The 16,393-nt window shown below is 39.4% G+C and overlaps 1 protein-coding gene across 4 annotated transcripts in view; it reads right to left on the bottom strand.

Moving 5' to 3' along the window:
• Positions 1 to 16,393, bottom strand: part of RCOR1 (REST corepressor 1) — a 158,881-nt gene that overhangs the window by 100,112 nt on the left and 42,376 nt on the right. For all 4 annotated transcript variants that reach the window (XM_032234680.1, XM_032234688.1, XM_032234697.1 and 1 more), the window contains exon 3: positions 5,404 to 5,493. In XM_032234680.1, coding sequence (XP_032090571.1) covers positions 5,404 to 5,493 — 90 coding nt within the window. The remainder of the gene's footprint in view (positions 1 to 5,403; positions 5,494 to 16,393) is intronic.

Genomic DNA, 16,393 nt, shown 5'->3' with positions numbered 1-16,393 from the left:
TGAACCACCATGACACATATAATCAAAGTAATTGAAATTAATTTCCAGAATGGCAGCTAACTTAGTTCTTGGCAATGAAGAAATAAAATTTCAGCATCTCAAAAATTAAAATTATGATATGATATTTGACAATCTCAGTAACAATCTCCTGATCCCACTTGATGAATGCCAAGAAACCAGCTTTTTATATAAAGGATTTCTGGCCATATTTCAGTTCCATTCTAGCCATAATACAATTTGCCCAGTGGTCTAAGAGATTCACACAGCTGCAACAGAAAATGAACAAAAAAAAAAGAGTCATACACCCCCCCCCAAACCCCCCAAACCTAAAATTGACTAGACTTGCTCAGGTGCAAGACTGACTAATTTCTGGAAGGATATGATTATTAAACTAAGATATGTCTTAAAGGGATAGATGAATACAATCTTTTCACTTCCCTACTGCTGCACAATGGAGCAGTAACATTATTATGATAGCCCTTCATCTGTATGGCCCCAATTCTGCTTCTATTCACTGAAGTTTTTTTTAAAAAAACTTTGGCTTCATTATATTTAAGGCAACATAAACACGTTTGTTCTTGACTTAGCAAAGTTCACTATAACAAAATGTTTTTGAGAACATCAGCTGTACACTATTTTTGTGCTGTCCCAATTAGCACATATACTAATTTACAGATGCAAATTTCAAATGACCTCAAAAGACTCCTACAGTAGTATAAAAAGGAACAATTTTGAAGAACAGAAGTGCAGTCCTTCAAATGTTCACATTTTTGACAGAGTTGGGAGCCATGCCTAAATTCCTCTGCAGTGCGAGCGTTTTATTGAATTTAGAGAGTCCAGTGAGCGTTATGCTTTATTGATTTACATCCCATCTTTCATACAGAAGTACAAAGTAAAATGCATAGTATTCTATTTTTCCCCACAATGACCACCCTGTAAGGTGGGTTGGACTGAGAAAGGATGTGCAACTGACCCAAAGTCATCCAGGGAGATTCTATGGCTGGCAGAGATAAGAGTTGCACCTCCCTGAAGCTAGTCCAAACTTTAACTGTGCCACTGTGCTGTGTCACAATACTGTCATGTAGGTAGTCCTTGACTTACAACAGTTCATTTAGTGACCGTTCAAAGTTACAAAGACACTGAAAAAGTAACTTATGACCATTTTTCAACCTTACAACCTTTGTAGCATCTCCATGATCATCTCATCAAAATTCAGATGCTTGGCAACTGGTTCATACTTACGACAGTTACTCTGTCCCAAGGTTATGTGATCACTTTTTGAAACTTTTTGACAAGCAAAATCAATGGAGAAGACAGATTCACTTAAAAATTATGATACTAGTTTGTTGGGGGCAATATGCTGACTCTATAAACTGCTCAGAGAGGGGCTCTAAAGAACTGTAAAGCGGTAATAATTCTAAGTACTATTGCTACCAACTTATCAAGTGCAATGATTCACTTAACAATGGCAAGAAAAAAAATAAAATGGGGCAAAATTCACTTAACAAATGTTTCACTTAACAACAGAAAAGCTGGGCTCAATTGTGATTGTAAGTTGAAGACTACCTGTACTGTGTCAGCAACCTTTTGATGTTTAAAGGGTGCAGTTAATGGGGCAATAGGGCCACAGGAAACCCATGGGAAGATCAAGATTGTCTGGAGCAGCGGTTTTCAACCTGTGAGTCGCGAGGAGCCTCCCATGGAGAGGCTGGCGAGAAGCCGGCCTGAAGGGAAGGAGCGGCTCAGGTTCCCCACATGGCAGAAGGAGAGGTGGGGGGGGGAAGGAAAGTAGGACCCGGAATGGAGGCGAGGAGGGGGAAAAGAGAGACGTGTGCAGCACAGAGGACGCTGGGAAAGCAGCTCGTTCCAAGTGATGGAGGTTGACGGGCAGAGCTACGGAAGCCAAGAGGTACCATTTCTGAGGCGTAAAACAAGGCGGGGAAAATAAAATAAAATACAGGAACATGGGATGTGCGTACGCTGAGATTCCCTATTAAGACTGTTACCCATGCTTAGTATGGGTAACAGTCTTAATAGGCTTTGATCCCTCTTCTGTGGCTCCCTGCTGACCCAATCGCACAATCTGCTCTCCGCCCCGAGAAGGCACGAGTCTCTCGCCTCTCTTGCGATTCCGCGTCCTTCACAGGCAACTCAGTGTCGGGAAGAGCTCCAGCCCTTTTCTCGTGGTCATCTCTTGCGCGCAAGCAAAATACCCTCCTGGGCCAGGATCAAGGCAGAGGGGACAACAACTCTCCTCCCGCTGTCGCCACTGCGCAATGAGGTGAGTAACTGGGTACACAGCGCAGGAGACTCTTCAGCGCCAGACTCAGGTCAGCGCGAGCCGCGGTCTCCTTCGTGTTGGCGCAGGAAGAAGGAGAATGGGGAGCAGCAGCAGCAGCTGGTTGGGTGCAGGGAGGGAAGAACTCCAATTCTCCTGCGCTGCACAGGGCTCTCCTTGCGTAGGGCTCTGGAACTCTTCCCTCTCTGCATCCAGAGATGGCTGCTCCGGCTCTTTCCTGAGTCAACACGAAGGGGACCGACCTGAGTCTGGCGCTGAGGAGTCTCCTGCACAGCGCAGCCAGCTACTCACTTTTCAGTGGCGGCAGCAGCAGGAGTCACTGTCCCCGCCGCCGTGATCCCGGACCAGGAGGGTATTTTGCTTGCACGTGCAAGAAAGAGATGAAAGGGAAAGGGGGAGAAAGAGAGAGAGAGAGAAATGAAAGGGAGCTGGAAGGAGAGAATGGGAGGGAGGGAAAATAGAGGAAAACAAATTAGAGGGAGAAGGGGGAGAGGGAGAAAGAAATGAAAGAGAGCTGAAGGGAGAGAATGAGAGAGAGGGAAAAGAGAGGAAAACAAATCAGGGGAAAAGAAAGGAAGAGGAAAGAAAGAAAGAAAGAAGGAAGGAAGGAAGGAAGGAAGGAAGGAAGGAAGGAAGGAAGGAAGGAAGGAAGGAAAGAAAGAAAGAAAGAAAGAAAGAAAGAAAGAAAGAAAGAAAGAAAGAAAGAAAGAAAGAAACTTTCTCAGACCTATGACGAAAGCAATGGCAAGCTAGATTTCTTGCCAAGAAAACTGCAGTTTGCCAGAAGGCACAAATTGGAAACAAGTCTGATTTTTAAAAAAGAAAATAACAGAGATGGCAAAAATTGCATCTGAAAACAAGATTATTTATAATTTTGGATAACATATTATATTGTCAAACTCAAAAGAAATCAAAATATATATCCTATTGCTGTTAGTACAATCTTGCCAGCTTCTATCAACTTAGAGTTCACTATGAAAAGATTACAGAGAAGCAATTTCCTACAATTAATAACTTTATTTTGGATTTGCTATCGTATTCAATGAGAAAGAAAAAGAAAGAAGGAAAGGGAAGGAAAGAAAGAAAGGAAGGAAGAAGAGAAATGGTGAGGAAAAATGGAGAAAAACAGAAATGAGAGGGAGGTGAAGGGGAAGAGAAGAGAGAGATTCTCACAGAAAACACTGAGCCATGAAACCTTGGTAGGCATGTCTTGGGGGGGTGGTCATGTGACTGGGTGGGAGTGATGTTGAGTTGGCCACACCCACCCAGGTTTTGTGGCTCCCAGTGTTACATAGTAGCAACGAAAATAATTTTATGGTTGGGGGTCACCACAACATGAGGAACTGTATTAAAGGGTCGCAGCATTAGGAAGGTTGAGAACCACTGTTCTGGAGGATCTTCTTTGGTGTGGAAGAAGTGTTTTCTTTTTCTTCCTTTTTCTTAATTGATCATAAAGTAATTACAGGAGCTGTATGCAGTTTTTCTGTTGTGCGTTCTCCACTTTACAATAACAGGAAGTTATAATTCTGATTTTCAGTGAGACAGTAACTCAGAAAATCAAAAAGGAGATTCAGGAACCACATGCATCTTTGAAATTATAAGCTGCCTGCCCTGATGTACAGGACAGCTAATTTTCCTATGGTTGCATAGCAGTCAATAAATAAATGATGAAGCATACAGGAAGCATCAAAATACCATAAATTGACTTGCCAAATTTTATATATAAGCAATATATAGCCATCATTTACCACCCTGTCCTCTATGAAATTCCCCATTGATGCCATTACTTGCTGTTTATTTTAAAAGCTAGGTACAGATTGTTCTTGACTTACAACCACAGCAAATTCCATTACGGTCATAACTGGAGGACTACAGTATCTTTCTGTGGAAAGCAACAGTACTTTACTTTCAGGTGCTTTGCAATCACTTCCATCTAGCTGAGACATTTCAGGTGCTTTCCTATAGTATATCCAGTTGCCAGAACAAATTTCTATGAATGTGCCTCATCTACTAATGCAACTGAATCTGCAGGAGGTTATTCTGATCACTGGAAATGTTGTGAGAGAATTCTGAAGCAATAGAAAGTGAAACAATGCAGATGGGAGAGTGCAACTGCTCTGAAATGGTCCTTTGCTCAAAGCTCTGAAGCCAAATCCCTCTAAACCTATAAACAGCTCTAGAAAATGCCCCTTTCCTGTGCTGCGAAAGAAGGCTTAAAACCAGCAGAAGGTATTGCCATTAATTTCCAATTCTGCAGCCTGTGGTTTATTTCCATCCAGCTTCAATGATCTTAAAAGACTGCCCATAATTTTGAGCAATTTTGGTACTAAAATATTACTTAAAGTTAGCTTATGAAGCTATTTTTACAGACATAGTTTCCTTTTAAGCTAAAATTAATTATGACTTATTTTTTCCAAACAAAAAAGCAGAATTAATCAATTTTAGAAAAAGGATATTAAATAGGCTTCCAGTCATATTGTAGTTTGACATTCAGGCATCTTTGCATGAAGCATAACTTTCAAGTACATACAAAACACAGGAATTATAGTTAAATCCTTCCTGGTTGCCTTTTTTCCCTCATACAGGAGCTGTACCAGTAGCACAACTCATTACACAGAGATATGATTCCTAAACCAATCCAGGAATTGCAATACTAATTTCTACATTCTGGATTGCTTTTGTGGTTCTTCCCATAACTTCACTTCATTTATGCCAGGCAATACTTGTTTCAAAATGCTAGTGTGCAATGATAAAGATAAAAGGTCACTGCTAAATGAAGACACAAGTAGCAAATAACCTATTGTTAACATTTATAAAATGTCTATGGTATATCCTTGTTTCTTCTAGAGTTAATTCAGATTTGGACTGTGACAAGTAATCCTCTTTCCAATCATTTTTATGACACATGTGATGAGTAAAAAAAAAAAAAGTTAAGAGAGCAATCCTGCACATGTCTATTTAAAAATAAACATCACTGTGTCACAGGGTGCATATGAACACTCAAATACATTTGAAGGCATTTCATTCTATTCTTTAACCATTTATATAATAAAGAGCACTGTGGGAGGAAAAGTAGGTAAAAGAGAAACAAAGCAGTGACTTACATTTTGCTTCTGAAATATTCTGATTGGGTGACCAAACCAGCATACCGAGATTCTCTCTCTCTCTCTCCTGAGATCGCTTGGTAAGTTTAACTAACAAGAAAATAGATATGAAATGTGTTAAAAGAAAACCTCCCCATGTCAATGCTCATCCCTTTAAAACACATAACAAAAGAAATAAGAAATAAGAATATTCCTATAGAAAAATAGAAATAGGATTTCTATTTTTGGAATAGCATTTTGGAATAGGAAAATCCAAAATGCCGAAACACAAATGTGCCATCTTTAAAAAGATTTTAGACCCAAAGCATCCTTCCATTCCCACAAATAACCAAAATGTATCTTAACAGTGTTTTGGAAGATCAATTGAAGATGATAAAAAGGGGAAATGTTTTCTTTTGTTTTAAGTTTGTACATTTTTATTTTCTGCATTGTGTGGAGATATCTCAAAGACCCTCTCTGTTAAATTGCAGGTATGCAGCAAAGGCTGCTATTTTATTCGTCCTGCACTGCTGGCCAAGGGGAAAACAGAAAGCCAGCAAAGACAATGCTGCCTGCATTGTGTCAGCACAAACAGCGGGGTCAGTTATTAACACTGGCGGCGCCAGCCATCACAAATATATAGATATTCAGGAAACTGCCTTATACTAAGTCAATCTCCTGGTCTACTTAACAGAATATTTTGAACTACATTAATGTTAAATGCTTCCTTTTTTAAGCACCTGTAACTCTTCTCCTTGTTGTTTGGGGGCAGAATATGATGAAATGTACAGATACTGTGCAAATATCTGTACAAAGGGAACAGATAGTTCTGCTGCTTCCTGAATGCAGAGGAACAAACAGTGGAGAACATAAGCATAGCGTATTCACTAACTGATCTGTTTGGTTAAATAAATAAATAAATTGTTAACTGAATCACATAGGGAGCACAGATAATATACTGTATTACCATGGAGCTGAATCCCATAGTTGTTAGGCAACACAACTTCATTCTGGCTTCCCACAACCAAAGTTAGCAGGAAAGGCAGCAGAAACTTGCAAATCCCAGTCCCACAGGTAGTAGGTGGTTGCTACCAGTTGTGGGGACGAGTAATAGGTTGGGTGGGGGTGAAGGGAGGATCAAAGAAGGTAAGCAAGAAGAGGCAAGGCATAGCATGAGTCTTTTGCTAAATTCAGAGTAGACCTTTCGAAGGAATGCATATTCTGAGGTCTGGACCCAAATGTATTAACAATAAGAGAAGCATTAACAAAAGGGAACAAAACCTCGAAGCAATGGAAAACATACTTCTTCCTCCTCTGGCTCAGATTCCCCACACACACACACACACAAACACAAAGAAATGCTAGATCAGCCTCATTTGAAATAATATCACTATAGGACTGCTAGCAATTTCTCTGTTTATTTTTATCTTTGTATATACAGGTAGTCCTTGACTTACAACAGTTCTTTTAGTGACCATTCAAAGTTGCAAAGGCACTGAAAAAAAGTGACATGACCATTTTTATAGGACCATCGCAGCATCCCCGTGGTCACATGATCAAAATCCATGTGTAAGTGACTCATATTTATGACGGTTGTGGTGTCTCAGGGTCCCCTTGTGATCCCCTTTTGCAGTTTTCGGACAAGGAAAGTCAATGGGGAAGCCAGATTCACTTAACAAGGTTATTAACTTGATAGCTACTAGGGGTTCACTTAACAACAGTGGCAAGAAAGTTCATAAAAAGTACAAAATTCATTTAACAAATTTGTCACTTAGCAATGTAATTTTGAATTCAATTGTGGTCATAAGTTGAGGACTACCTGTATTGGCTGTCTTCTTGATTTAGTATATTTCTTTTTTAAAAACAAAATATTGCAGCATTGAGTTTTTGTTTTTGAGAAAAGGATGAGAAAAGGTTTATGGAAGGAATTATCAAATTCTGAAGTATTATAAATCTTTGAAATGATACATGAATTAGAGTGATCCCATTCCAAGCATGAACTAGTAATTTCCTTGTTGTAACAACTGGACAAGAAATACACCACTTATTTTAATTGTTCTATTTGTTTTAATTATTTGGCTTTATTATTCGCTTTATTGTTTATTTATTAGTTTAATTATTAAATCAAATAGTGAAAACAATCAAATCAAATAAGACAATGATAAAACTCTGTAACACTATACAGCAAAACTGTTGGAAAAAATAAAACCAATTTAAAACCATTTTAACCATTTTAAAAGGTAAGGATGAGTGCATTTACTTTTCCCTAGCTCCTAAAAGTTAGATTTTATGTTCCAAACAATCACTTGTTCACTAAGAAAGTCGGGGGGGGGGGTGTAGAGGGGACATTCCTTTCATATAGGTTTTTTGGGGGTACCGGATGAAATAGTGAGTGTCTCTTGCCTTAAATCAGCTTCTCCTAAACAACATTCTTAAAATGCAACAGCTTGAAAAATACTGGCAGTTTCTGAGACATCTCTCCCAACAGTGCAATAATATCATAGCACCATCATCTCATGTTCTTGACATATGTTTGTTGCTTGTTAATCCCATACTCCATTCTTAACACATTCCTCCTTGTTGAAGCTTCACAAACCCTCCTCACAAGCCCTCCCCCTTCCACCTCAGAGATTATTCCCTAGGCACAGTAACTGTTAGGTCAAAAGGTCAAAGGTTTGCACAAGAGCCTAGGATCCTCCAGGAATTATTATCCCTCCACTGAAAAACAAAGATAATGTATTAAAATGAAGAAAAGGAACACTCAGGCTAAAGCTTTGGAAAGGTAAGGATACTATGCATTTAACATTTTTGCATCAAACTGATAAGCCTGCCAGAAGGGCCGTTCATCTCCTTACATGATACGCTTCTTCTCCGCGTTCCGAGAGAAAATCCAAGGAATGGGTTAACCCTGTCTTTCTGCCCATTCCTTGGATTCTTCACAGCACACTGGAGAAGAAGGTGTTCTCTTTGTATAAGCCCCCCCCTCCCACCAGTCTTGCAAGACCCAACACCAACACTGCTTTGTCTTGGAGAAAGAACACGAAAGGGAAATACTTTCCTTCTCCAAGGCTTCTATTTTTAGATAAGGATCAAGAACATAGAACAATTGATTGGGAAAGAAAGATGCAATATACCCATCTGGCATCCCTCAGATAGGTTGAATTAAACTCCTATTGAGTGCAATGAACAAAACTGGCATAAAACAAGCAGAAATTGAAAAGTGAAAGATGGGTACAGAGACAATCAAGAGCAGAGGGAGAGAGGTGAAACAGTTTGAATTCATGAATTCAAGACGTGGTCTCGGAAGGATTTTAAAGAGAACGCCTTGACTTGGCTGAAAGAAAAGGGGAGGCTGTTCCAAATTGGAAATTGTCAGGCCAAACAAACTAAGCAGCATAAAACCTTAGTAGTAGAGACCTGCACCAGAGACATTTATATAGAAAGTGGGAAATAAGAAATTGCTCAAGAGAATCAATCAAGATACAAAGTGCAACTTTTAAATAAGGAAAATAGTACAGTACTGCATATTTCCAAAAACTAAAAGGCAGCGGGTTTATTATATATGATCACTATAAAATCACCAGATTTAGAGAATTCATCAACAAGTAGTTGGTTGACTGAGCAGCCTCTTGCATAAATAAATTCTAATCAATATACAACTAAATATTAACATTCTAAAAAAATAATATAAGGAGAAGGAAGAAAGATATTTAATGTATTAAAGCCAGGGACCAAATAAACAGGAAGTCAATTTTTTTGCCTACAGACTTTTCAAGGAAATGCTCACCAGTTTTCAGAAGATTTTAAAGAACATACTGGAAAAAAAATTAAATATCTCTTTTAATTAAAAAGGTAGCACAAAAGACTGCGGGAGATAGGGGTGGGCGGCACTGTTTTGCAGTGGTTCTCCTCCTATCTCTCGGACAGGTCGCAGTCGGTGTTGGTGGGGGGGCAGAGATCGTCCCTGAGGCCCCTAACTTATGGGGTGCCGCAGGGGTCGGTCCTATCCCCCCTACTATTTAACATTTACATGAAACCGCTGGGCGAGATCATCCGAAGGCACGGGATAAAATACCACCAATATGCGGACGATACACAGTTGTATCTGTCCGCCCCGTGCCAACTCAATGAAGTGGTGGACGTGATGAACCGGGGTCTAGAAGCCGTTAAAGACTGGATGAGAGCAAACAAGCTGATACTCAACCCAGACAAGACCGAGTGGCTGTTGTGTTTCCCTCCCAAAAATTTGACCAACATACCATCACTCAGGCTGGGGGGACAAAACTTACACCCCTCAGAAAGGGCCCGCAACTTGGGAGTCCTCCTGGACCCACAGCTGACTTTTGACCACCATCTCTCAGCTGTGACCAGGGGGGCATTTGCCCAGGTTCGCCTGGTGCGCCAGTTGCGGCCCTACCTGAATCGGGAGGCCCTCACAACAGTCACTCGAGCCCTTGTGATCTCCAGGCTGGAATACTGTAATGTGCTCTACATGGGGCTGCCCTTGAAGAGCATCCGGAGACTTCAGCTAGTCCAGAATGCGGCCGCGCGAGTGATTGTGGGCGCACCACGGTTCGCCCACATAACACCGATCCTCCGTGAGCTGCACTGGCTACCTGTCAATCTCCGGGTGCATTTCAAGGTTCTACTTACCACCTATAAAGCGCTCCATGGTAGTGGATCTGGCTATTTGAGAGACCGCCTTCTGCCAATTACCTCCCTGCGTCCCATCAGATCGCATAGAGTTGGCCTCCTCCGTATTCCATCCGCCAGTCAGTGCCGACTGGCGACTACTCGGAGGAGAGCCTTCTCTGTTGCGGCTCCGACACTATGGAACAATCTCCCCGTGGAGATTCGTACCCTCACCACCGTCCAGGCCTTCCGCACAGCCCTCAAGAACTGGCTAGCCCGTCAGGCCTGGGGATAAGTTTACTTTTGCCCCTCCCGAATGTTGAGTGAATGTTGAGTTTTACTATTTAATTTACTTTTGTGCACATTTCTTTTTGTATTGTCCTACACTCCTTTCCTTTTTGACTGTAAGCCGCCCTGAGTCCCCTCAGGGAAAAGGGCGGCCTATAAATGTCTAATAAAAAAAAAAAACAATGTTTAACAATAGTTCACAAAAAAAATCAAGATAGCAATTAAACACAGATTTAAAAAATTGAATGTAAGAAAAGTGGTATCAGTATTAAAAAGAGAAAAATATAAAGACAGCTGGTTTGATGTAGTGTTTAAAGTGCTAGCCTAGAAACAGGAGACTATAAATGCTTCGCCTCACTTAGGTGTGAAATCTGGCTGGGGGATTTTGGGCCAATCTCTCTGAGCCCAACCTACCTCACAGGGTTGTGGGGAAAATGGGAAGTACACAGTGAGGTATGTGACAATATGAGATGCGGCTGCACAAATATACCGTATATACTCGAGTATAGGCCGACCCGAATATAAGCCGAGGCACCTAATTTTACCACAAAAAACTGGAAAAGTTATTGACTCGAGTATAAGCCTAGGGTGGGAAATGCAGCAGCTACCGGTAAATTTCAAAAATAAAAATAGATACCAATAATGTTTTTAAATATTTATTTCAAAGAAAAACAGTAAACTAGCGGTGTATTCAATGAAATACTTCACTCACCTCATGATGCTGATGTCCCGCTGTGATGATGATGTCCCGTGCAGCCGCGGGAGCGATGTCCCGCCTCCTATGACACACGGCACAGTGATTCCTATCATTGGATCACTGTACCAGAGGAGGTGGGACATCGCTATGTGGCTGCTTGCCATAACAAGGAGGAGGTGGGACATCGTTGCAGAGCGGCAGGAGGGGGAGGAAGGGGAATCGTAAGACAGCCCTGCATTACATTAGAACGTGAGGAGGGGGGATGGTGCGGTGCGCGCGGCAAACTGACACAGAGGGAGGGGAAACTCACAGGGGCACTGGGCCATTCACGAGTGTCACCCAGCGGCATGGCCCCGCCCCTTTTTCTCCTCCATTCCGGGCAAATTTTTCACTGACTCGAGTATAAGCCGAGGCGGCTTTTTTCAGCCCAAAAAGTGGGCTGAAAAACTAGGCTTATACTCGAGTATATACAGTAACAAATAAATTTGCCCCATGTGTGTAATAAAAGTCTAAAACATTATTCACAAAAACAAAAATCTTGACACAAGGTTTTCTGCAATAAAAAAGTTTTTGGAACATATTTGAAAGTGGAAAAGCAAGTGACTTTCAAGCCACTTCTAAAAGGTTTCATTATGGTACCACCATTGAAAAGATCACTTCCTTTCATACATCTCTTTGATGCATCAATCAAATTCTTACTAGTGAATGGCTAGAAGGCATGGCTTCTCTTACTGATCTTAGAGACAAATGGTTTTCATTTAAGTCACCAAGCCAAATATAACCCAATTAGCACTATATTATCACTGGTTCATTTTATTTAAGATTGTCATGGCACAGTACTTGCCCAGTGACTTGTTAAGGAGGTCTCTATAAATGGGTGCTGTCATGCAGGAAATTTCAGACTGTGGTTGATCAGTTTTGCAACAGTAAAGCAGAAGCCCTGTCAAAAGTTGTTCCTGATCTGCCTGGACAAGTTCACAGCTAGTTTTAATGGTTAAGCATGGGTGTCTAAGTCATCTCTCAAAAATCCTCACCAATTACAGAAGATACCAGTATTTACTATTTAATGAGGTATTTGTTAATACATTTTATTACAAGTGGGGGTTACATAAATTCATTTATCAGATTAGAGGTAATAATATTATAACTCTTGAGAACTGGTTTACTTTTCAAGGGAACTGAGAACTAGCAAAGCAAATCTAACAAATCCAAGGATAGTTATGAATCATTTATTTGTACAATTGCCTCATGTTTTTAAAGATGATCGTGGATATGAAGCTCATTCTGGAAGCTATTAAATTAATATGATGAGACAAGTGAGATAAAGAAATAACGTCTGATATTCAGGTTTCTATATGCAGATTTCCCATACTTCTCATTTAACGAAAGTAGGGTAACGTTGAAAATAACAGACTGAAAGCTATTTTGTAGGTCTGCATTTCTGTATCTGTAAAGAATATTAACATTTTATCCAAACAGCTGGTAAACAAAAGGGTATGTTTATGGCTACATAAAATGATGTCAACCAGTTCCCCATAAATCAACCATAATTCAAAATCTATATCAAAGTTCAGATTCTTCTAGAATTATTCTATGGCCAGGCATCATTAGATGGGACTAAGACCTTTGCCTCCAAGCCCTTGACATCCTCCATAAATGGTATTCCATTTTCAGGAAGAACTCTTAAAAGAATTAGAAATGTTTTGAAGCAGATATTGTATTATTTGGGAGCTGTCCTTAAAGAAATGCCTAGTGAAATATGCTTTGTTGATATGGACTTTTCCCAAAGATCAGTTGGTGACAGAAAAGTTATAGGAATCTACAGCTCTTCATGACCAGCAGGAGTAAATAATTCTGAAATTGTTCTAAGATCAGTAGGACTTTGAAAGCTTCTGTGCATTTCTAAGTTCTAACTGAGATTTTCAAAGTAAAACTACAAATGGATTTGGAGATTCATTATAGAATAAAGTTATATCAGGAATTGTAGAAAAGAAACAAAGAAACAAATTTTGCAGGAGTTATTTGATTCAGCATTTTTATACAAACTGGTCATTTATTATTCACCTGCATAATGGATTTACAATCAGAGATGAAGCCTAAATTTAACAAATGCCAGTACTTTATGTTAATGTTCCTGTAAATTTAATTCTGATGTTCTTATAAATAAAGGAAGACAAGAGGGCGGCAGCCTGTTAAAACAGTATGGTAGAACACTTCCAGACCAAACCATGAAAATTAAGTCTGTCTTTAAAAAGACCTGCAAGCTAGGCAATATTTAAATCTTCCTATGTTTAATAATACCCATTACATCTAAAAAACAAACCTTTTATTAAAGGTTTGTATTAAAGGTGCTATTGTATATACGGTAGCACCCGCAATACCAGTTGTAACTTAGGTTTTATTAACTACAAAGCCAACAGCTTTTCAGTATAACAGAAGCCAAAACGAAAGAGACGAATGCATGCGATATTGCATCTTTGATTTTTGATTAATTTTATGAACAAAAAGTTTTAGCTATTAGAGACTTATTATCTTATTAAAGGTTATCATATATAGCACTGTCAAAGTAGCTTACATAAATGCTGCTACAGATTAATCCTCAGTTTACAATGTTAATTAGGAGCAGAATTTCCATCACTAAGTGATGTGATTGTAAAGTATAATGTAACCTAACCACATTGCTTAGTGACAGAAATCCTGATAGTCCCTATGGCATCATTAACCAAATCCCACTAGATAAGGATCCAAGCCAAGCCATTCTCAGCTTGGTCCCTCCAGCCCCGAGCTTTGGTAAAGTAGGGGACTGCCTCCTCAACTCATTACACCTACCTTTTACCTGACCTCTGCCCCTTTGACTGCTCTGCACAGAGGCAATCCTCAGCTGTAGCAGTGGCGCTGGGGCTAAAAAAGTAGAGGCCCAGGGCCTTCAGCGGTCTCAGCTACACCCAGCTGATCTTCAGAAAGCTTCTGAAAGTTTTTTGAAGAATTGCAAGACCGGTGTGCACTATTTGAAGAATAGTGTGAGCAGCCTCAGGAAGACAAGGATGTAGCAGGGCCTACAGAGCACAGAGTGAGAGCGGCGGCTAAGGCCTTGCATGGCGTGGCTGACCATGAGGCAGGGCTTAAAGTGGCACTTCTCAACAGTGGTGGTGGTGCTGGGGCTGAAACAGAGGTGCAAAGTGGTGGACGCAGCTGAGAATAGTCTCTATTTTAGCTCCAGCGCTACCACCACTGCTGAGAAGTGCCATAGCTAAAAAAACAGAGATTGGGGGGAGGGGGGTGTTAACTATCAAGTATTAAATGAAGGCAGCATTGCTATTAAAAATGTATCATTAATAAAAATGTAGGGATCTCCTTTTTTTAAATTTGGTAATGCTTCCAAAATATGTAGTGTTGCAGGATGATGAGAGTAACTTCAGAATATCAGAGATGTTGCTATGTTGCAGGCACCAATATTTCATAAATTTTAATCTGTCACATCTGGGCCCTTTTTGGACTCCAAGAAAAATGTTTTGGTATGATGTTACATTGCAATTAAACATACCCACTCTTCTGCCAGGTAAGGATGCCCTCAAGTTCAGTACAACAAATCAAGGTGGATAAAAAGCAATGATTAAAAAAAATATCAAAAAATCAGATTTTTTTTAATTTAAATCGGATTGTTTTGATCTAAATCTGATTGTTTTTTATCCAAAAAATTTTAATAAAATGTTTTGGATGAAAATCTATATAAAGATAGTTTTCTATTTAAGATACAGTAATAATTTAGTTTATTCAGCATGAAATGGAGCCTAGTTATGTAGCATGAGGCTATATATTCTGTAATATTGGGACTGTCGGTGAATCAACAGCAAGTCAGAGGAAAAGCCACTACAGGACAGAGATGACAGATACTCTTTAAAAATTATGATTTAAATTGAGTTGATTTAAATCAAGCCTTTTTACTAGTGATTTAAATCGTGATTTAAATCGACTTTATTTAAATCAAATCTACTCTGCAACAAATGTAAGGTTTTGTAGCAACCGTATTTTGAACTCCTAAGTATGAAACAAGTATGACCCTGGTTAGCTTCAAAGCGCAGCCCAGCCAAGATAAGTCAGATTTTGCACCACTTTTGAGCTCTTCAGAATGAAGGCAAAATAAAGTTTTCATACATATATCTACCAATACACTATTTAGCTGAATCATCTGAATTTTAGTATCAGGATAAATCAATATCAAAATATAAAACCAAAACATGGGCTTAATAATGTTCAAATAGAGCAAACACTATTTAAAATAGATACAGGAAAAATAATTCTCAATAACGCAAGATTCATCAGAGGGGTTTGGCACACACTATTATCAAAAATTAAGAAGGTGTTTTGCATTTCAATCAGGCTCCAAAGTATCTGTAATTATGATTAAAGTTCTGTGACAGCCCAATACAAAAAGAAAAATGAGAAGAAAAAAATCATCTAACTACCTGAACTAGGATAAACTACAAAGCCAAAAGTGTGTGCTTCCATTGAAAATAGTTAGATCTTCCTGCTTTCCAAAGGATTTCAGAGCCAATAAATATTTGTGCAGACAACTTTTTGTTTCTGTCCATTCAGAACTTTTAAGAATACTACAGAGCCCTCTATCCAAAGTTAAAATGATAAAATGCCTTGAAATGTCATCTCGACTTTTTTACAATTAATTCTACTCACATACTAGACTAGCAAACGTGTTAAAAGATAGTTTTTCATTCTACTACTGCTAAGGTACAATTATAATTCACATCCACTGTGAATAAGAATTTTGACCTGCAGACCAGGCTCCAGTGTAAAGATGAGAAAAGAAGATATGACTGAAAATGGCATCAGAATATTTTTCTTGTTCAATTTATATTTCACCTTTTCTTTACGAACTGAGAACCACTTCTTCCCCCACCCACAAAACTGCAATGAGTTAGATCAGACTGAAAGAAAGTCACTGGGACAAAGTTCACCCCATATGTTTTTTTTTTATGATCTAGTAGAGATTTCTACAGTCACTGTTAAAAACAAATTTACAGGGAAACATTCAAAACACAGTTTACGGCACTTTTAGAAACTGAGAACTCCTAGTAAAAGCAGCAAGAGTGATAAATTTAAAACTAGTGTTTATCATAGTTGGCTTTTTTTTAACCAATAACACTCCAGCATCAAAACTAACTCAGAATATACTACATATATGAGTAAAAATCAGGAAATCAGCTTATGGTTGATAAAGTAGCCAGATCACAAGCCAGAGACCTCATCTCAATCTCTTTGCAATCTCTCTCCTGCAAGAAAACAGCCACCCTGGATCTTTCACAGCTTGCCTTCAGTTGAGGGTTTAGAAATGTTCCATTGGGATATCAGGCCACAAATCTAGGCAAAGGAAAAGAG

The sequence above is a fragment of the Thamnophis elegans genome, chromosome 1, assembly GCF_009769535.1.
Source record: "Thamnophis elegans isolate rThaEle1 chromosome 1, rThaEle1.pri, whole genome shotgun sequence".
Classification (NCBI taxonomy): Eukaryota; Metazoa; Chordata; class Lepidosauria; order Squamata; family Colubridae; genus Thamnophis; species Thamnophis elegans.
Note: the sequence above shows the minus strand (reverse complement) of the source record. Positions and strands in the feature narration are given on the sequence as shown.